The sequence below is a fragment of the Neopelma chrysocephalum genome, unplaced genomic scaffold (assembly GCF_003984885.1).
Source record: "Neopelma chrysocephalum unplaced genomic scaffold, ASM398488v2 Primary Assembly neopelma1_101, whole genome shotgun sequence".
Lineage (NCBI taxonomy): Eukaryota > Metazoa > Chordata > Aves > Passeriformes > Pipridae > Neopelma > Neopelma chrysocephalum.
Window position 1 is genome coordinate 960,154 of NW_020897764.1, and position 21,713 is coordinate 981,866.

The 21,713-nt window shown below is 45.7% G+C and overlaps 1 protein-coding gene across 1 annotated transcript in view; it reads left to right on the forward strand.

Annotated features, from left to right (window-relative positions):
• OBSCN (obscurin, cytoskeletal calmodulin and titin-interacting RhoGEF) overlaps positions 1-21,713 on the forward strand; it is a 183,147-nt gene that overhangs the window by 96,003 nt on the left and 65,431 nt on the right. Inside the window, 12 exon segments of the mRNA XM_027695511.1 lie at positions 255-521; positions 1,959-2,225; positions 3,313-3,582; positions 4,093-4,359; positions 5,532-5,798; positions 7,241-7,507; positions 8,200-8,472; positions 11,756-12,022; positions 14,232-14,504; positions 15,676-15,948; positions 18,587-18,859; positions 19,925-21,283. Of these exon segments, the coding sequence (XP_027551312.1) occupies positions 255-521; positions 1,959-2,225; positions 3,313-3,582; positions 4,093-4,359; positions 5,532-5,798; positions 7,241-7,507; positions 8,200-8,472; positions 11,756-12,022; positions 14,232-14,504; positions 15,676-15,948; positions 18,587-18,859; positions 19,925-21,283 (4,323 nt within the window).

The following is a 21,713-nucleotide window of genomic DNA, read 5'->3' on the forward strand; positions in this document are numbered from 1 at the left end:
TTGAGCGGGGACATCTTCAACAGACCACATTGCTCAGATCTTTTTTTTCCTTCTTTGGTGTCTTTCTTTCTCCAAACATTATTTTGCAGAAATTCTCAATCCAACATCCTTCTCTTTGAATCTTGTTTTAACCCCTCAGTCGAAATCGAAGTTGTTTTTTTTAATAATGCTTAACCATTCAGCTGTGGCTTTAACACCACAGGGAAAAGAGACAAAGATGCCTGGAAATGCCTTTGCTGTGTTCGTAATTTCAGTGCCACCTCCAGTATTTAAGGAGAAACTGCAGAGCCTGGAGCTGCAGGAGGAAGACACAGCCGTGCTCAGCTGCCGGGTCTCCCAGCCCAACGCTCAGGTGAAGTGGAAGAAGGGCACTCAGGTGATCTCCCCGAGCTCCAAGTACGAAATCAGGCAGGAAGGAACAGTCCACACCTTGAAGATTTTTCACTTAAACCCAGAAGACTCTGGCAAATACACCTGTGATAATGGAAACGAACAAACGACGGCCACTGTGACTGTTAAAGGTGGGTTGTTTTAAGATGAGAAACTTGCTCCACTTCCTCAGTTTGACTCTACCAAGAGGGTTCTATGGACTCTCCTTGACTTCAGATGTCCTTTGCTGGCATAAAGCAGCTGAGACCTTTTGCTTTTGGTTAAGTCCTGTGGTGTCCTGAGCAAAGAAAATGGAGGGACCCAAAGTGCAGTAACTAATTCCACAATCTGAGACCCAAGGGCCTGTTTCTGGTCACTCAGAAAACCAAGGCTGGAGTTAAAATAAGAATAAGACCATTTTTGATGCCTAAGTGTCCCTTGAGCTGTAGTTCTACCTCAGAAAATGATGCTCAAGCGTGACATTGTTCCAACTTGGGCACTCAGCTCCAGCTGACAAGCAGCATTTCTAGTGCCAAAGGTCTGAAAATAGGTGTAATGTGGCAATATATCAGTTTTTCCAAATCTAAGCAGATATAAATACAGCGCTAAGGTGGTTTTTCTGAGATACAAGATCAGCAGAAGCAAAGAGTATCCAGAGTATTATTGTGAATTACTGTCTTTTGGAATATCCCTTGAGTATTCTCCTGTTAAGGACACTCACCTGCCTGCTATCACACTAATGCCAGGAGTTGGTGAGACCAGAATATCAGTGCTCTGAGCAGATCCCCTGGTGGTGGTTGCCTGTTTGTGTGTCTCTGTGTGTGGTCTCAGCCACTCCAGCACTCCTTGAAAAAAATTCCAAACCCAGGAAGGCTCTACAGTCACCCTCCAGCCTTGATCCAGTTGTTCCCCATCCATCCCATAAAATACACCATCCATTCCCACATCACCTACAAAGACCTTCAGATCTCTCTCCTTTTATAAGTGTCTGACACTCAGTTCCTGTGAATTCCCTCTGATTCCTGGAGCACAACCTCCTCCCCTTGTAAATAACAACTCATAAATGTGGAGCCACTGAGGTAATTCCAGGGAACTGTACTCAAGGAGCTAAACATGTGGGACATCATAAATCAACCCATCAAAACTCCATCGTGACCCATCAGTGACAACATGAGTGCAGAGGCTTCCAGGGTTCATTTCTCTGCTGGGTCCAGGTTTTAAACAAGGGGCATTATATAAAGATGTTTCTCCCAGATACCCAAGAATTTAGGCCAGGAGTTGTGGCTTTGGTACCCATCTGGAGAGACATGCACTTAGATTCTCGAGACTCTGTATCCATGACCATTCCAGTGTAAGAAGGAGCATAATCCTAGAGGTACTTGGTGTGTCCAGTGACTCTCCAGGAGTGCAGAGTGCTTAGAGCTCCTGGAAAACCAGCACTTTCTGCCATTCCTTGTTTCAGTTTTAAAGTAATTTTGGAATTGAGTTTGAACCAAATGTGGAATGGCACCAGAGTTTTATCAAACACAAGACTTAGTGACACAGCCATTGAAACATAATTTTTCTCCCTCTTATTTGTCCTGGTTCAGCTTTGCCTGTAACCTTCACACAACCACTGCAGAACCAACAGGCTGAAGAAGGTGGCACCATCACTCTGAGCTGCGAGGTGTCGAGATCAAACACCACAGTGCAGTGGAAGAAGGGCGGGGCTGTGCTGAGACCAAGTGACAAATTCAAGATGCGTCAGGCCGGGCCCGTGGCTGAGCTGACCATCCACAACCTGAGCGCAGCTGACGCCGGGGAATACACCTGTGACACAGGGGACCAGCAAACCACGGCCGTGGTGCACCTGAAAGGTGGGGCTTTGGGGTGTGGGAGAGCTGAGCAGAGCCTGGTGTCACAGCAGGGGCGTGTTTGTTTAATAATCTGGCATCTAAACGTTGTCCTGTGCCCAAACTGAATGGTGGGGATGTCAGAGATGAGTGGTTTCAGAGGGATGAGGACTGGGTCAGTTATCTCCAGGGAATCAGAAATGGGTCTTCAGTCACTGATTATGGTAATGTCACCCACTGAAATTTGTTGACAATGCTTTCCCAATATATAGATTGAATTATAAATATATATATTATGCATTCGTTATCACAGAATATTCTGAGTTGGAAGGGACCCACAAGGATCATCAAGTCTAACTCTTAAGTGAATGGCTCATAGAGGGATCAAATGCATGACCTTGATATTATATAGCACCATGCTCTGACCAACTGAGCTAATCTCAGGGTCCTTATATATTTATTATATGCATAATGCAGTATAAGATGCATACTTTTTAGACTATATGTGCATAATATATATGCACACATACCTAAATCATGGATCTGTAAGGTTGTAACATGTTACTACAATGCCTGTGTACCTACATTACCATAGGTTTAGAATCGTAGAGCCACAGAATGGTTTGGGTTGGAAGGAACCTTGAAGAACATTTAATTCCAACAACCCTGCCATGGTCAGGGATGCCACCCACTAGATCAGGTTGCTCAGGGCCCCATCCAGCCTTTCCTTGAACACTTCCAGGGATGGGGCAGCCACAATTTCTCTGGGCAACCTGTGCCAGGGCCTCACCACCCTCACAGGGAAGAATTTCTTTCTAACATCTTATCTAAACCTGTCTTTTTTTGGTTTAAAACCATTGCCCTTGTCCTGTCACTACCTGCCCATATAAAAAGTCCCTCTCCCTCCTTTTTATGACCCTCCTTGAGGTCTTGGAAGGCAATGAGGTCTCCCCAAAGCCTTCTCCTCTCCAGGCTGAACACCACCAGATTTAGTATTTAGGGCTTCAAATAACAATAGCATAGTCCTGTCAAGGAAGAGCAGAACAAAATGTTTAACCCAGGAAGCATCACTTGAAAGTAGACACCAAACTCTGTTGACCTTTCCATAAAGAACCAGCAGTGACCATAGTGGAGATGCTGAAGGACGTCACCTCATACGAAGGGGAGGACGCGGTGTTCGAGTGCAGGCTTTCCCGGGAAACAACCCAGGATGCCAAGTGGTTCCTGGGGGATGTGCCCCTGCAATCCAACGAGATGAACGAGATCAGAGTCCAGGGGACACGTCACAGTCTGATCCTGAGGAAGGTGACCCTGGAAGACTGCGGGTCCATCAGCTTCAAGGTCGGGGAGCACACGTCGGCAGCACAGCTGAAGGTCCGAGGTGAGCAACACCCCAGGGAGAGGGACTGGGGAGGTGCTGCTACACTTGCTTTGGCTTCTGGAGAGGTGTATTTGTGATTAGGGGTCCTTGGAAATTTTGGGATATTCTGCTAACCTGATTTAGGCGTTTAAGAGTTAGATGTGTACATCTGAGCTGTTCGTTTCGGTAATTTTTATTGTCCGTGGATGAAGACTAATATTAACATCCTTTGGAGACCCTCCAACTAAGCAGCCAGTCATATGTCGGAATCAATGCTGAAGGATGTCAATAATATGCTCTGAATTAATCTGTTACTCATGATGTTTTTAAATCATATTTACTAAAAAAAAATCTGAAAATTTAAAAAACCCTTTCTATTAAGTAATATAGAACGATTTAGAAAGATGACCCATGGTAATATTGTAGGTTCCTCTCTGATCTGGTTCAAAATATAACCATAGACCCCAGCTCTGATCTGGGGGTGATGTGGATCAGGCTGTTGCAGAACTGATGGTTCCCTCTTCCCCGCAGCTGCTCCGGTCATCTTTGTGAAGGCGCTCCAGAACCTGGAGCTGCAGGAGGGTGGCACAGCTCACCTGTCCTGCGAGGTGTCCAAGCCTGACGTCCCCGTGGAGTGGAAGAAAGGCACGTCTGTGATCCACTCCAGCCAGAAGTGCAGCATCAAGCAGGAGGGGAAGGTGCACACACTGGTGATCCGCGACCTGAACCGCGCGGACGCGGGCGAGTACAGCTGCCAGACGGCTGATGGCAGGACTGCAGCCAGGCTGGAGGTTAAAGGTATGGTTTCCTCTCCGTTCAGCAGTGGTGAAAGGAGGACACATCAGTTTTTGGAGCTCTCTAGTGCAAGAGAGACAATGGTTAGTGAGGCAAGCGCAGCAGAAGCTGCCAAGTTTCTCAGGGGGCCGGAGAACATGAAATATGGGGGACAAATTTTTATCAGGGCCTGTTGTGATAAGAAAAAAGGTGATGGATATAAACTAAAAGAGGGACAATTTAGGTTAGATATAAGACAGATGTTTTTCACAACGAGGGTAGTGAGGCCCTGGCACAGGTTGCCCAGAGAAGCTGTGGCTGCCCCATCCCTGGAGACATTCAAGGCCAGGTTGGACGGGGCTTGGAGCAACCTGGGATAGTGGAAGGTGTCCCTGCCCATGGCAGGGGGTTGGAATGGGTTGGTCTTTAAGGTCCCTCCCAATTTAAACCATTGTAGGATTCTAAGTAGAAGGAGAGGTAAGGGCAGCTGCATTTGTTAAGAGTGGGGAAGAGAAGGTTGAAGGGAGAACCTCTTTGCTGTCTGCAGCTTCTTAATGGAGGCCTACAGAGGAAAGAGAGAATTTTCTTGGAATGCTCAGTAAACAGATGACAGGCAACAATTGAAAGCTGCAGCAAGAGAAATTAATTTTAGAAAAAAACCAACCTTTCACAATGAAGGAGTGGTCAGACATTGGAACAGAGACCCAGAGGGGTGGAGGAATCTCCATCCATGGAGGACCTCCAGAGGTCCCTTCAGCCTAAATTGTTCTGTAATTGATCCCTGGCTGCATGATCTGATGTGTCAGGTCTGCAGGTGTGTGTTCTTTGAATGATTTTATCCTGTTCTGTGATTTTTATTTCAAGGATGAAAAGCCATCTGGCCTTCTGAAATAATTACTGAAATTAGTTGGGAATTCTTTGTGAAAAGAAGACTGGGATATGGGGACAGAAATGTAGCTCATATAGAACTCAAATTTTTCCTGCTGATTAACTCCCCTTCCTCCTCCTCCTCCTCTGTCTAGCTCAGGCCTAGTCATGCCTGTTCCTGGCAGCTCCCCTTAGGTAAATGCAGCCAGAATTGTGCGTGAACTTTATGAATGGCACTACCAGTACCCTAAAAATAAAACATTCCTCCATTTTCTATTTTTGCTTCACCCGTTTTTTTTTTTCTCTTTGTATCATTCCACCCCTTCAAGGCCTCCCCGTGCTGTTCAAGCACTGGCTGAAGAACGAGGAGGTGGAGGAGGGTCGCACGGCCCTGTTGTTCTGTGAGCTGACAAAGCCCAACGCGCACGTGGAGTGGAGGAAAGGGGACACTGTTCTGCAGACGGGTGACAAGTACGAGATCCGGCAAGAGGGGACACGTGTGGAGCTCCTCATCTACGATGCCGAGGCTCAGGATGCCGGGGAGTACACGTGTGACTCGGGGGATCAGCAGACCACGGCGTCGCTGCAAGTCAAAGGTAGGAGAAGGATTTTTTGGAGGCAGGGAAGTCGTGGCTGTGACTGTTCTCCTCAGGGGTGATCATGGAATCATCTGGGGAAGGCTGGACGGGGCTCTGAGCAACCTGGTCTGGTAGATGGTTTCCTGCCCATGGGGTTGGAATGAGATGATCTTTAAGGTCCCTTCCAACCCAAACCATCCTGTGATTTAGGTTGGAAAAGACCTCTATTGAGTTAACCCAACCATTAACCCAACACTGCCAAGTCCACCACTTAACCATGTCCCCAAGTGCCCAATCCACACAGAAGTTTTGTCTCTGAATTGCCATCAACACTCTGTATCTCTGAGTTACAACTGCAGGAAAGGGTTTGGTTCACAATCTGTCCTCCAGAGAAGAATTTAGTGCCTTTTAAACCCAGTTCTAATTCTGCAGTTGCAGTTTTCATCTCGCTGTGACAGCTGGGAGCAAAAATGCAGCTGCTGCTAGGGAAGGGTATGTACAAGAGCAGTTAGAAATTTTACCTACTACCTGACAAAAAAATGAGGATATTTCACCATATCTAGAATAAACTCACTTTAAATGGAGCCCTTGTACCTAGTAGTGCCTGAGCAGCCCAACAATTGTGGCTCTTGGCCTTTTTCTAGTGGCTTTGTTTTGGGATTTTATACTAAGAGTTCTATGTCTTTTGACTTGAACATCAAGACTATATTTTTAGATCTTGGGTTTGGTCACCATAACCCACTCCTGCTCGCTGTGAGGTTTCAGTGACTAAATGCCCAAAGTCTTATGTCCCAGCTGAAGGAACTGGAGGTTTTTAACCTAGAGAAAAGCAGGCTCAGGGGAGATGTTATCACTCTCTACAACTACATGAAAGGACGTTGTCATGAGGTAGAGGTTGGTCTCTTCTCCCAAGTGAAAAGCAATAAGACAAGAGGAAATAGCCCCAAGATGCACCAAGGGGGGTTTAGACTGGATCTAAGGAAAAAATTCTTCACTGGAAGGGCGGTCAGGCATTGGAACAGGCTGCCCAGGGAAGAGGTGGAGTCACCATCCCTGGAGATATTTAAAAGACGTGTTGATGTGGCATCTGGGACATGGTTTAGGAGTGGCCTCGACAGTGCTGGGTTAATGGTTGGACTCGAAGATCTTAAAGGTCGTTTCCAACCTAAATGATTCCTGTTCTCAATGCTGTGATTAGCACTGTTGTACCTCTGTCTGCTTACACTGAAAATGGTGGCTATGCCCATGTGGAGACCTTTAGAGCCCCTGTGACCTCTAACAACCCTTTATGGAGCAGCAGTGGACACCCTCCCAGCCTCAGCAGCTGATCCCTTGAGCGTCTGGCTGTGGCACAGCTCGGGGTGCGGCTCAGAACGAGGGGAACAGCCAAGCTGGAGAAGTTACGTGCGAGTTCCTCACCTCTGAGAGCTGTCACTGATGCAGTTGCTTCTCCACCACAGTACTGCCAGTGCTGTTTAACAAAGAGCTGAGGAACGTAGAGACTGAAGAAGGGGGAACGGCTGTTTTGCACTGTGAGATCTCCAGGCCGGACGCCCCCGTTGAGTGGAGGAAAGGAGGGGTGGTCATTGAGCCCAGTGACAAGTACGAGATGAAGCTGAAGGGCAGCATAGCTGAGCTGATCATCCATGGTGTAGAGCCTGATGACTGTGGGGATTATACCTGCAGCACTGGATACGAGATCACCACAGGTTCTGTGTACGTGCAAGGTAAGGGGAAGCGTGGTGGAAATGCTCCCGTTTGGCTGCCTGGGTTTCTCGCTCCAAAATCTTTGAGAGTAACTGGACAAAATGGTCTCAGGTGCAAACAGCTGAAAGGCCATTCGCTTCTTTCCTGATTCCAGTGAAGATACAAACACTCACCTCCAGGCTGGGGTTGGACCAATGTTTTTAAGTTAAACTAGTTCAAAGTGCTGTGCACTGTGACAGGTGGTGGTACTGCTGAAAAACTGCTTGCTTGGAGCAGTGGTCGTAAAAAATACTGACATTCTTGTTATAACTGATTTCAGCCTCTATCGTTGTTATTCTTATTACTCTTTTAAAGCACTCAAGTGAACATTTAAATCTTAAGCTACATCTCTGCCTCCTGCCTCATACAACGCCACTGCAGATGGCTGCAATGCACAGGCATGACCTGGTCATGGAGTGGAGTTTCCTCCCAGTGAAATGGTGTTTGCAGAGACACACCCTGCTCCTGCAACCAGGTGGAGGATGGAAGGTGGTTTCTGAGTCCTTTCAAGAAAATTTTAGCTCTTTTTTTATTTTTTCCCCCTGGAAGAGAGCTACAAGTTTAACTCTCCGGGATGACTCACACTTGCGTTAGTTCTGCAGGGAGCCACGTGTGTGTGTGTGTGTTTATGCTCTTGTTTTCCTTTGGCACCTTCTCTTGCTCTGTCGTGCAGAAGAAGCAGCAGTGGTAGTTTCTGGTTTAAGGAACACAGACGTCTTTGTGGGCGAGTCAGCCACGTTCACCTGCGAGCTCTCGCACCCGGGCGTGAGGAACGTGCAGTGGTGGCTCGATGGGACCCCCCTCCACAACAACCTGGTGACTGAAATCTCTGAGCAGGACGGGAGGATCCACACTCTGACCCTAAATGACGTGGCCTGCCACGACTCAGGCACTGTCACCTTCAGAGCTGGGTCCCTTATATCTTCAGCTAAATTATTAGTCAAAGGTATTTCCTCGTTGGAAAGAAACACACGGCCACCTCTGGACCTGCTCCGTGTGCTGGTGCTTCTGCCTTCCAGGCTACCCTTACTAAATCCCTTCACAGCTCTTCTGTGCCCTGCAACCCTCCACTTGTGCAAGTCACCAATACTCAACCCAGAAGTCTTACAGGTACAACCACATCGATTTTTGCAGTGGTTCAGGTGAGGAAGGGTTGCAGGCTCAGGGCTGCTGCTTTCACCTGATGTCAAAGAAGAGATGAACATAAACAACTGTAGTAGCACCTGACTCTCTATCCCCACTTCAACTTTTTTGAATAATACCCCAAAATCTTATGGAGATGGTAATTCACAAAATTATCACAGTCAGGCTACTGCTGCTCAGCTCATCCTGTTCCCAGCACAAGACTTTGGGCTGTTCCTGGAAAGCAAAGGATGTATGACATTGCAGGAACACAGTGACAAAATGAGCCTTGTTTGTTGAATGGTCATCACTGCCCTAGCAGAGCTTTCTGGTCTGTTAAATAACTATTTTTCTCATTTGGTAAGGGTAGCCACAAGCTGCAAATAACACCGAGCTCCAGACTTGATAAAGCAAGTTCCCTCCCAGTCAGTCCTTTTACATCCATGGGGAAAAGCTGGTATTTTTCAGACAAAAATTAATGCTTGTTCCTTGCTTGGAGAAGGGATTTGTATATACAGAGATATAAAGGGTTAAAAGATCCTTATTTAAATCTACTCCAACAGGAATGATCCACAATATGGAATTGTAGTCAGTGGTTGATGTCTCCTCTGTATAAAGAGTCCCTTGTACATTCAGAAAATTTAAATCTCTACGAAGATAAAATGCCAAAGCACTTCTTCCTGATCTCAGAATGGTGCAGCACCAACAGAATGTGCAAACCCCATCCTGTGTCTGCCTGTGTCAATTTGAGTTTCAGGTTTTCAGAGACAGAACCTGGTCATGAGCTCTCTAGGGAACAAATGCCAGTGGGCCTAATACATAAACTAAAAACAAATGCATCGCTAGGTGTCCTGCTCAGTCCAATAAAAGGCTCCTGAGAAGTTTCCATTTCACAGAATCAGAGTATATTTGATGTTGGAAGGGACCTTTGGAGATCATCTACAGATGCTAGTACACATAGGAATGGGGATATTTTTTGCTTCTGTGAAGGAAAGATTTCTTTATTGTGAGCCTGAATCACAGTAGTATATATTTATAATTGTATTAACAGACAGTTTCAGGCACTTTTTGTCTATAAATTTAAAATAGATCCGTCTTTGGACTGTATTTCTGTCTACCTGGCTATCCATGGCTTGTCCTTCATCTTGGAGGAAATCAACTTTCTCTCTATTCCGTGTGCCTCGTTCTCCTGCCTTAAGGCATGCTGCTAACTGGGTATATTCCATAAGTGAGGTCTCAGCTCTTCTTATTGGGCCTTCACCATATCACTGCCCTACAACTGCACTCGTTCAGTGGCCCAGTGTGACAACATCTTCATGTATGGGAGGGGGGAGGATGGGAAAGGGTGAAGGAGCTGCTGCCTCCTTCTGACCCCTTTGGGCAGGGGAGAATTACAGGTCCTGGTGCCCACATTGGCTCCCAAGTCCCAGGGAGCTTTCTGCCATTCTGCACAGGTGAATAGGGACACCAAGGTCCTTTCCCAGCAGTGGCAAAGAGGGAAGGGGCGGTGGAACCAGGACACTTCCCTTCTCCAATGCCACAGGTGATATTTGCTGTGAGAGACACATTTCTACCTCTTCTGAAGGGAGACGGTGTTGTGCTCCCCAGCTGCACGGGTCCCTTCTTCATTCTTCAGTCTTGATGTCACCAAAACATCTTCGTGGTCTCCCATCCAAGCCTCCTCTCCATAAACACACCTGCAGACACAGGGAGTGGCAGAGGGAACCCCAGTGAGTGGGATCAAGCCTTGCAACAAAGTTCCCAAAAGATGTTTTTGCAAAACTGTCTTTGCTTCCCAAGGTCTGCTTGTAGCATCCCAAATCCTCAACCTGATGCACCTGTTTCAGGAGGAGCATTCCCAGACTGAGGTCCTGTGTAGTTTATTCTCCCTGGCTTGTGATCAGAACAGCTATTTGAAAGATAAGGGCATATCAAAGAATCATAGAATATCCTGAGTTGGAAGGGATCCACAAGGATTATCAAGCCCAATTCCTGGTTGTATATCAGCTTTCTCTGACTGTCCCTTTGTAGCCCCATCAATTCTTTTTGGAAGTTGACATAATTCTGCTGAGAATGATGTTGCAGAGAGAATTCCACTTTCAGTCTCCACTGAGGTTTTTCTTTTTAGCATGAGTGGTCCAACCTGAAAACTCAGGAGGGACTCCTTGGCTGCTTTGGAAGCTCATAATATTTTAGGTTAGATATATCTACAGTGCCCTACAGCTGCCTCACAAGAAACAAAACCAGTATTTTAAAAGAAAGAATGGGTGCTTAAAAGCAGCCTCACAGATCTCACGTTCTTCAGAGGAGCTGCACATCCAGCAGCATTTTATGGGCTCTCAGTCTGAGATGTCAGTGGTTCATGGTGCATCTCTAAATGAGCTGCTGTAAAGGAAATCATATGGTTTTTCCCCCATTTACGTGTCTGCTGCAGAGGAACATGTGACTAATCAAAACAATATGTACCTGCCCCTGTGGAATGCCTTTTTTTGTCACAGTTATCCTGGATCTTTGCTCCTCACGCTGCCGATGACTCCTGACAGCCCAGGACAGGAATGGGTGTTTGCATTCGAGGTCTGGGTTTCTTTCCCATGAGTAGTTGCAGTTTGCTCATACAAGGAGCCTCCAGCAGGGTTTGGGATGTGTTGCTATTTCTCTGTGAGGCTGAGAGTTACGGGGAACCACTCCCAGCAGCCCACCCACTGCTCTCTCCTCTGTCTTACCCTTGTGCTCCACCTCCAGGAAGCAGAACTGTTTCACACCCGGTGCTTCCCAATCTGGAAGGTCTCAGCCATGCTGGGAGAAAAACTAAACCCAGAGGGAATCCCCCCAGATGTTCTGCTCAGAAGTCCACATTCAGGAGTTTTAAAGCACGAGCCTTAACAGCTGGTAGCCCATTTTCCAGTGTGGTGGTCGTGTTCTAACATATCAGTTTGGCTTCAACCCTGCTTGATGCTGACACAAGCACAGACTAAACTGCTAATTCCCAGCTTGCACTGACGCTCTGCCTGCTCCTCACGAGCTCTGTGCTTGTCAAAAAACTCTCCAAGTTGCCATTTCCGTGGGGATCCACTAATGCATGTCCTTCCTGACGTGTTGGTTAACAGATCCCACCATTGAAGTGGTCAGTCCCATGCAGGACATAACTGTTGATGAAGATGGCCCAGCAGAGTTCATATGCCAATATTCTAGGCCAGTGCACGCCATCTGGAAGAAAAATGATCAGGAAATACATGCAGATGGGCAGCGAGTGATTATCGATCAGGACTGGAATGTGAGCATGCTAAAAATTAACCCTACGGTCCCAGAAGACACTGGCATCTATTCTTGTGAAGCTGGAGGCACTAAAGTGATGGCTACACTTGATGTTCAAGGTGAGGCCTTCCAGCCAAAGAGGGAGACTGTCATGGTTTCCAAATAAAGGAGGTAGAAAAATCATGGCAGCGCTTCGAAACACATCAGATACCTGCTCTTGGTGTTCACTCCAGTACTTATAATAAGTTGGGAATTGGTGGGCATTGCATATGAAAATGCAGCATTAGCTCAGTTCTAATTAACTCTCACTTATTACACCACTCACCTGTTGTACCTCTTCTGCAAAGAACTGGAACATTGGTGTGATGGTTTGTGTCCTGCTGAATTGTTGTGAAACCACAGATATAATCTTGGTCCAAAGGAATTATAAGAATTTTTTTGCTCTTAAAGAGCACTTTTTACACCCAGTGTGCCTTAAAACCAGTAAATAATGGATAGTGTGGAATTCCATTTGATTTCTGCTGAGCTAAGGTAATTTATTATTTCAAAGAGTGATTCCTCAGAAGTTACCTTCTCACTTGGCATCAGCATTTGGGAAAGCACTGAGGAACAGTAAATAAAAACAAAACTAAATTTAGGATTTCCCATGGATGTCTTATTTTTTTTTTCTGCTGCATATGGGATTACTGTGTTTGCTTTACCAAGTGAATTACTGTGATCAGCAAGAGCAGTGGTTCTGATTTCTGAATATTTGTGGCCATTTTGCCTTCTTGCTTAAGTGGAGCTGTTAGTGCAGAAGAACAGGGTATTATTTATTATAATATTTTTTGCATCTATAAGCACTTTCCATTTTAGGGATTTAAAAAGATTTTAATGAATAAAAGCATCCCAGAGGAGGTAAAGTTAGCAATTTTCTGCTTTCCATAATTAGGGAAACTGGCACTTCAAAAGTGAACAGATAAACAGTTTGGATTTGCTCTAAGAAAATTATACATTCTCTAAGAAGGATTTTCAAACACCTCATTGTTCTCCATAACCATGAATATTATAAAATACAGGATTTTTTTACTATCATAGAGTCCTTGAGTGGTTTGGGTTGGAAGGGACCTTAAAGATCATCCGGTTCCACCCTGTGCCATGGGAAGGGACACCTTCTACTAATCCCAGGTTGCTCCAAACTCCATCCAACCTGGCTTTGAACACTTCCAGGGATGGGGAGCTCACACACAATCTCTCTGGGCAACTTGTAATTAGTAATAAATCAATCAATAGCTAGTAACTTTTCTTTTTCTTTTTGCTATTAAATTAACTGTTGAGTTTGTTGGTATTTTCTTAATTTTATTTATTTTTATTAATTTTTTTTGCTTAGCACACTTCCAGATAATACCTGTAGAGACCTAAACAGGAATGTCTGTTGGGTTATATCACAGATCTTTCTGACCATTCGATGGTATTTGTGTGAACTGTATTTACTCAGCTGTGTGTCCCCACTCCTGTGCATGTCACTTGTCCCTGTAGCTGCTGCAATACAGGTTATATCCCTCCCACCAGCCCACATTTAATTTTGCATCAGGCTGATTGTTCCTATCCAGGTGCCAACTGATGCATGACCGCGTGGGGAAATGGAGTTTGGAGGTTTGTGCATGTTCTGACCCCACAATTCACCCCACAAGCGTGGGAAAATCAACCTAATTGTCACAGGGCTTTTGTGATAATTCAGAAATTTCTGTTCTAAGTACTCTTAATACAGATTTTAACTTCCTGTGTGTTTCCTAGAGGCAGAATTAGCTCGGATGACAGTCGCTGTAGCTTTGCCAGCCATAATATTCTCTTATATTTGCTTTGCAAGAAAAGTAGTAAGATTTTACCATGAGCTGTCAGTGGATTCACAACTCCCCAGTTATGATGATAATTGTGCCGTCTGGGAGATCTTTGGGAAATGTTTCCTGCCGTGGGACAGAAGGAATTTGGTTCTACTTTGTCTTCCTGAGCTATCCCTTCCTAACAACTGTTGGCCTGTTTTATACAAACACCACTTTTTTTCTTTATTTGTAAAGAAAAGTCAGGGTTTTGGAGGAAAGACAGAGAAATACTAGAGGTCTTAGAGTTTTATTGTTTTATTTTTAAACTGTCTCACTACTTTAAATCTTTTTAATTATAATCTCGTGTTACAGCACGGTTGAAACCAACAATCAAACCTGCAAGCACATTTTATCACATCCGTGTTTTTCCATCAGCTTTCCAGCAGCAGGAATCATCCAGTGGCTTGTTGATATTCGGACAGGCATGGCCAAATAATTAATGCTGTTCATTGTCCTTCTTTTCCAGCCAAGAACAGCATCGTGCAGGGCTTGGAGAACGTGGAAGCCGTGGAAGGAGGGGAAGCCCTGTTCGAGTGTTACCTCTCCAAGCCCGAGACCTACAATTACAACTGGCTGATTGACGACGAGCCTGCCAAGACCACGGAGAACACCGAGATGGTTTACTTTGAAAATGGGCTCAGGCACATCCTGCTGCTGAAGAACCTCACCCCCCAGGACAGCTGCAGGGTGACTTTCATGTGCAGCGACGCGGTGACCTCGGCCTTCCTGACGGTGAAAGGTAACTCGAGCGCTCGGGCGTGGGGGAGTCCTCAACTTCTGGTTGGAAAGAGGAGAGGAACCAGGAGAATGTGATGAGTAGAAGGGAGGAAAAGTCGCATTTGTTGCCTGCTTCTTACTTATAGTCTTCTTCCCGCACAGAATCATTGAGGTTGGAAAAGATCTCTTGGATCATTGAGTCCAACTGTTAACCCAACACTGCCTGGCAACTGCTAAATCAAAGAATCACAGAACCATAAAATCAAAGAATGGTTTGGGTTGGAAGGGACCTTAAAGATCAGCTAGTTTTAACCCCCTTGCCATGGGCAGGGACACCTTCCACTAGCCCAGGTTGCTCCGACCTGGCCTTGGACACTTCCAGGGATGGGGCAGCCACAGCTTCTCTGGGCAACCTGTGCCAGGGCCTCCCCACCCTCACAGGGAAGAATTTCTTACTTATATCCAATCTAAATCTACTCTCTTTCAGTTGAAACCCAGTCCTCTTTGTTCTGTCACTCCAGGCTCTTGTAAAAAGTCTCTCTCCATTTTTCTTGTAGCTCCCTTCAGGTACTGGAAGGCCTCAATTAGGTAACCCCAAAACCTTCTCTCTTCCAGGCTGAACAAACTCAATTCTCTCTTCTTTTAATGGATGATGTTTTACAGTTTTCATATTTTCTTGTTCTGTAAGACATGGCACAGTTAAAAGCAACAACACCTGACACTGAGTGAGCAGCAAATGACTGTCTCACAGTTGTCATTATTCTGATGAGTTGGGTTGTGTTTATTTGTTCTCCAGGGCTCTAGAGATGAGAGTTGCATCAACAATGATATTATCTCTGTATCTTTGTACTTTATGCTATTACTGGAGACTCCTGTGGGGATCAGGACCCCTTTCAGAGTACAAGAACAGCCATCAGTCCCTACTTATGGGTTGGATGGGGCTTTGAACTTGGTCTAGTGGGAGGTGTCCTTGCCCATGGCAGGGGGGTTGGAATGAGACGGTCTTTAAAGTCCCTCCCAACTCAAAGCATTCTGTGATTCTATACCTTATGTTCTGGTGATAACCATAACCTCCCTTTTAATGACCTCCTTGGTCTCCAAGGCCTGACTGCCCAGAGCTTCAACATAAATGTTCCCAGCATCTCTTGATTGTTTCTGTAACAGGGGCCTTGATTCCCGATTTTAATCTACAGGATGGCGCCTGCAGTTCTTGCAGCCTCTCAAGGATGTGGAAGTCTCTGTGGGGGAGAAAGCCACATTTAGCTGTGTTCTGAGTGAAGCTGTGCCCATTAATGAAGTGTCCTGGTATAGCAATGACGTAGAGATCCAGTCGGGTGAGGACTGGGAGGTACAAGCAGATGGAAACAAATACAAACTTATTCTGAAAAAAGCCCAGCTGCACCATTCTGGAGAGGTGACCTTTGCTTCCAGGGAAGCAATTTCATCAGCCAAGCTTTCTGTGATGGGTAAGTGTCTGTTGTTCCAGCCTGGTGGCACCTGGAATCTCAAAATCTGGTATTGAGCTACGGCGTTGAAATTTTTGATCTTTGCTCCAGTTCTTTTCCCTTTGCCTCGCACATCCCGAAATGATGTTCTTAGCCTGAGAAGATGCTACTTTGACTAGACGTAGTCCATCTCATCAGGCTGGTGATGATAGAGATGTTCACCAACTTTCTTTAGCTGCAGTCTTTTGTAAAATGTAACATAGGCTCCAAAGAAAATCAATTTTCTCAGAGTTCAACATCACCCTCAGCAAATGTCGGTGTAGGAGGGAGCTGAACTAGAGTTCACATGGAAAAATTATCCAGGACAGCAAAGAAGTCTTTGTAATCTGTTAATCAACTCAAGAGCAGGGCAACCATTTTCCCAGAGTAATGAGCTCCATATTAAAACCTCTATGGGTGGGACATCCATGAAACACACACCTTGTTTTCTGACAGACTTAAATTTTCTTTATCTTATTTTGGGCACCTGCATTTTAGGAACTGCAAAATACAGTCCTCAGGAACTCTTCCTGTTGACAGATTTTTCTGTATGAGATTTAGCTGACAATAGAGGAAAAAAAAGCTTTTTTATGTTATTTTTATTGTGTCCAGAATCAAAGAACTGGCTGTTGACCACATTTGCCTGGTACATCATGGCAGGTAATTTACATGATAAATGTCTTGAACTTGAAAACTAAAACAATTATTTCTGTCTTCCAAGCCAAAGTATAATTTAATTATAATTTAATTTCCAGTGTACTGAGTATGGGGGTTGGAACTGGGTGATCTTCAAGGTCCCTTCCAGCCCAAACCATTCTATGATCATCAGTAACCCATCTGGTAGGGCACCAGATCCATCCAATTACATATTTATTTGTTATTGCCTGATGCCGTGACATGTATCACAATTGCACAGAAACTGAGTGATTTGCTATTAAAATACTGGAGTTACAGTTTAGTTGCCTCTTTAGTGCATCAATAACTTGATTTCCACTGAGGCCAGACCTAAAATAAACATAATCAAGGCCCAAATATACCTGAAGTTTGCAGCTAAATTCCTCGATGATACGGACAGTGTAGGGTTATCTTTATTTTGAGCTGGGTGGGGCAAACCAAGAGGAAAACAAATCACAAAATATGACATTAAGTATGTGAGATGAGAGCTGGAAAAGGAGTGTTTGTGTAGAAAAGGGCAGAGAAAAGGCAAACTTGATGGTGCACAGCTAAGCTGCTGTAGACCTTATTTTTTTGCATGGCATGCCTGCTTCACCCATTCCAGGCATCTCCTGGAAGAATTCACTCCATGACATCTTTCAGTGCTTGACTGCCAACACAAGAGAGGAGGAAGACCTTGGGAAAAAGTTGTTCTGGGCTGCCTCAAACAAAACTTGGTGTGTTGTTTGTGCTCAGCACTTGTTTCCTCCAAACTGCACAGCCTGCACTTCATCCATCACCACGGGTTTCATTTCTGGTGGAGTTAGGATGGAATGAGGCAAGAGGAGCATGTTGGAATGAGTTTGGGGTGACCAAGACCCTGCAGGGGGGTGGGCAGTGTTGTGTTCTTCACCCATCTTTCTCTTTTGTTGCATTATTTGTGTATATTTTTCAACAACCTCCTCAAAGAAATGCTGGAGGACACAGTGCCTTTGCTGCCTGATGGTGGAACTTTGAAAGCTACAGTGGGATGGGGAGTCACTCCCTCAGTCTTTCTTTTCTTGCAACTCTTTCTGTGAAAGCTGAATGCCAAAAAAATTCCTCAAACTGAGAATAATAACCTAAAAATCCTCTTTTACTTAAGGCTCAGGCACACGATGATGTTTTTGTGACATAATTGCTGCCAGTGCCGGACTCTGATGACTCTGCACATGCTGACTTTGTCTGTGAGAAAACCAAATTTTGGGCAGGGATTCCCTCTCCCTGGTGAAATGTGCAGAGGGGCAGATCATGCTCAGGAACGTGCTGCTTTTGGGGAATTTAGCAGTGATTTACATTCCAGACAACCCCTCTGTGTTTAATGCACTTGCCACAACTTTGAGTATCACTGTAGTACAAACACCCTTCCATTGGCAGGTCTCTTTCCAAAGTAAAGCATTTTTATTTTTAAATTCTTTATGCTTTTTGGTAATTTTTACTCCTCCTAAGCTAATCTCGATATATATTTTTTTATACTTTCAAGGCTGTGATGAATGCTGCTTTGAATAATCTCTTTTTTATTCTTTTTACTGTTTCTTTCTCGTCTCAGTTCAGAACTGGCTCACTTCTAAACATTTAGGATCTCCCAAAAATCTGTAGAACTGCTTGAATACTGGGGATGGGTAAATTAAGACCAGCAAATAAGCACAGGAATGTGAAAAATGCAACCACTTCTGCATGTCTATATTTAAATGGAGATGGGTTAATCATTTGAAAAGCTTGGGAAGTTGTTTTGATATTGTCTTAGGAATTGCAAACTTTGGATGCTGCCAGTCTTTTTATTATTTTCCTTTGGTTGTCTACAACAGCTGATGAATCTATAAATGATGGATGGGATGCTTGGAGCGATATAGAGTGATCTGGAGTGCCTGGGAGCCAGATCATGATTTGTTCTTTGCGTTAATTCACTTTATTTTTGTCCTTGCAGAGCCTCCAGTTACAGTCACCCAGCCTTTGGTGGGAGGATCAGTCACGGAAGGGGGGGTGGCTCGCTTGGAGTGCACATTATCCAGCAAAACTGAGGAAAAAGTGACGTGGTTCAAAGGAAAGGAACAAATAAAAGCTGGAGGGAGATACGAGATCCTCTCTGACGGGAAAAAGCAGACGCTCATTATTCATGGGTTCAGACCCGAAGACCAGGACACCTACACCTGCATGGCTTCTCCTGAAGTCAAATCTGTTGCCAGCCTGAGCCTTGAAGGTACAGAGTGTGCATTCCTGTGGTGTTAAATCAGTTCTGTTTATGGACAGCCAGGAGCATCTCCACAGCTTGGACTGGAATTTACTTTCTTTCACAAGCCCTGATAACAATCCACAAACAATTGTTATTTTCCTTTTTTTGGTATTCCCCAGTATGTTTCTGTGTCCCTAACAGTTTTGAGTTGCTCAGCTAAGAGTTTCCTCCATCAGAAATTTAAGGTGTGACACCATTGCCTCTACATGGGGTTGTGGTGCCTTTTGAGATGCTTTAGGGTATTCTGTGGATGTCCCAGACAACCTGGAGCATCTCTAAAGGCACTGGGCACTGTGGAGAGGCAAGTGAACGTGTCCCAGAGACTGAGGCACAACCTTCAGACTCAGACACATCCAAACAGGCAAGTGAGGTGTGTCCATGAGAGGTGGGAGTCTCTGCTCCCAGCATAGCCACTGGAGGTCTATTAAAATCAGTCAGTGAAACTCTGTCTAAATGTAAGAGAGGATGAGCCTGAGGAGCTTTCCAGCCTCTACTGTCAGTCTTAATTAGGTGTTCATCAACTGCAACATTAAAAAGGGGCAAAAATTTATTTATTTGGTTTAAAAATGCAAGGAATAATAACCAAAAAACCCTTGCTGTTTGGCTATGTTTGAAGTGAGTAGGATCACAGGGTAGTTGAATTTAGAAAGGACTTCTGAAGACAGTGTGGTCCATCCCCCATGCTCAAAGAACAAGTTTTCCAGGGCCATGTCCAGCCATATTCACCTCCCAGAGAGGTTGTGGAGTCTCCTTCTCTGGAGATTTTCAAAAACCATCTGGACACTGTCCTGAGCAATGTGCTCTAGGGGACCCTGCTTGAGCAGGGAGGTTGGACCAGGTGACCTCCAGTGGTCCCTTCCAACCTTCCCTGTTCTGTGTGATTCTGTAAATTCACATTTTCTCCCCAATAGAATGCTTAGTTAAATGCCACCCATACTCTTGTGCTCAGGCTTTGGGGTAACATTTCCATGTTTCTCAAAGCTCAATCACAGACTTTGTCTTTCAACGTCTCATCAATCTGATTCTCCCCAGTGCCCACGGCGACGATGCTGAAGGAGATTGCCAGGGAAGCACCCCCTGCAAGCCAGCCAGGGGAGCTGGTGGACGGCCAGATCCAGCCCAGCTTGCCCCCTGAGGCTGCTCAGGAGGGAGATCTTCACCTCCTGTGGGAAGCCCTGGCCAAGAAGCGCCGGATGAGCCGGGAACCCACCTTGGATTCCATCAGCGAGGTGCCTGAAGAGGACCTCGAGAGGCTGCAGAAGCTGAGGAAGGAGGAAGCAGAGATGTCCCACTACTACTCAGAGGAGTATTCCACGTGTGACGAGCTGGCCAGGACGGGAGAAGCCGATTTCTCTTTCACAAGCTCAGATGATGAGTCCAGAGCTGGGACACCCTCACTGGTGAACTACCTGAAAAAGAAAGCTGGGAAGACGAGTATCAGTGTCACCAGCAAGGTTCAGTCCACCTCCACAGGCAAATTATGGAAGCAGTGGGAGAAATCCAGTGTGGAGACTGCTGTGACCACCACAGCTGCCAAACCAGCTGAACCAGAGCTGCCAGACTTGGATGACCCTTCCATGAACAAGGCTGCCGTGAAGATCCAAGCCGCTTTCAAAGGCTACAAGGTCAGGAAGGAGATCAAGCAGCAAGAGTGCCCCGTGTTCACCGAGACCTTCAAAGACTTCTCTGGCGAGCCTGGAAGCACTCTGCACCTGGAGTGTGTGGCCCACAGCAAATCCGACATGAAGGTCCGGTGGCTGAAGGACGGGCAGGAGCTTTCGGACGGCCGCTACTACCACATAGACAACTACAGCGACGGGACCTGCTCGCTGATCATCGCCGGCCTGGACAGGAAGGACGCGGGAAAATACACCTGCGAGGCGTCCAACAAATTCGGCAAGGTCTCCCACAGCGCCAAGGTGGTGGTTGGTGCTCAGGAGGCTCAGGTGCTTCCTAAGAAGCAGGCGAAGCAGAGCACCGACAGCGAGACCGAGAGCTCGTCCGGCAGCGAGCTGGACGACGCCTTCCGTAAGGCCGGGAGGAGACTCCACAGGCTCTTCAGGGCCAAGATCTCCACGGAGATCTCTGACGTGGAGGAGGAGCTCTTTGTCAGCGCGGACGAGGGGGACATCGACGTGGTGGACCACCAGACGTACCGGGAGGACGACCGGTACATCTACATCAAGTTCGAAGTCTTGTCCGAGGCCAAAACGGCCGCCACTCGCTTCAGGGAGATGTTTGGGGCCCTGGGGATCCCCGTGGAGATCGATATTTTGGAGCAAGGCCCTAAAAAAGTTGAACTGCGTATTGGGAAGGCCTCACCACCCACCTTCGGGAAGTTTCCACCACCAATAGCGAGACCTCCGCCGCCTTTGCTGACTTCTGACACAGGTAGGGAAAGCAAACCTTGAGGATTCCTTTTTTGTTCATGAAAAGACAGCTGGAGTAGGTCAAAATATTATCTTTTCACTCTCAAACAGCTCAAAATAACACCATTTTATTTTTTTTTCCTTCATTTGGTGCAGATATTTTTCTGGAAACTTCACACTTTCGGAAAAAAATTGAATTTTTTATATTTTATTTAGAGGGAAAGAAGAGACATTAGTGCTGAAGGAGGGGGTTGTAAAATATCGACTTATCTATGAAGCTGCTTCTCATTATATAAATGTCTCCTAATACAATAATATAGCCATAAATGCTATGATTATTATACTTAAATGAGCAAAACAGTTTTTAGAAAGGTCCTGAGGGAGACAAGACATTTTGGCAAGGAGAGGAAGAAAGGAAATGCGTAGTTGGCAACTGTGCTTATGGAAGATCT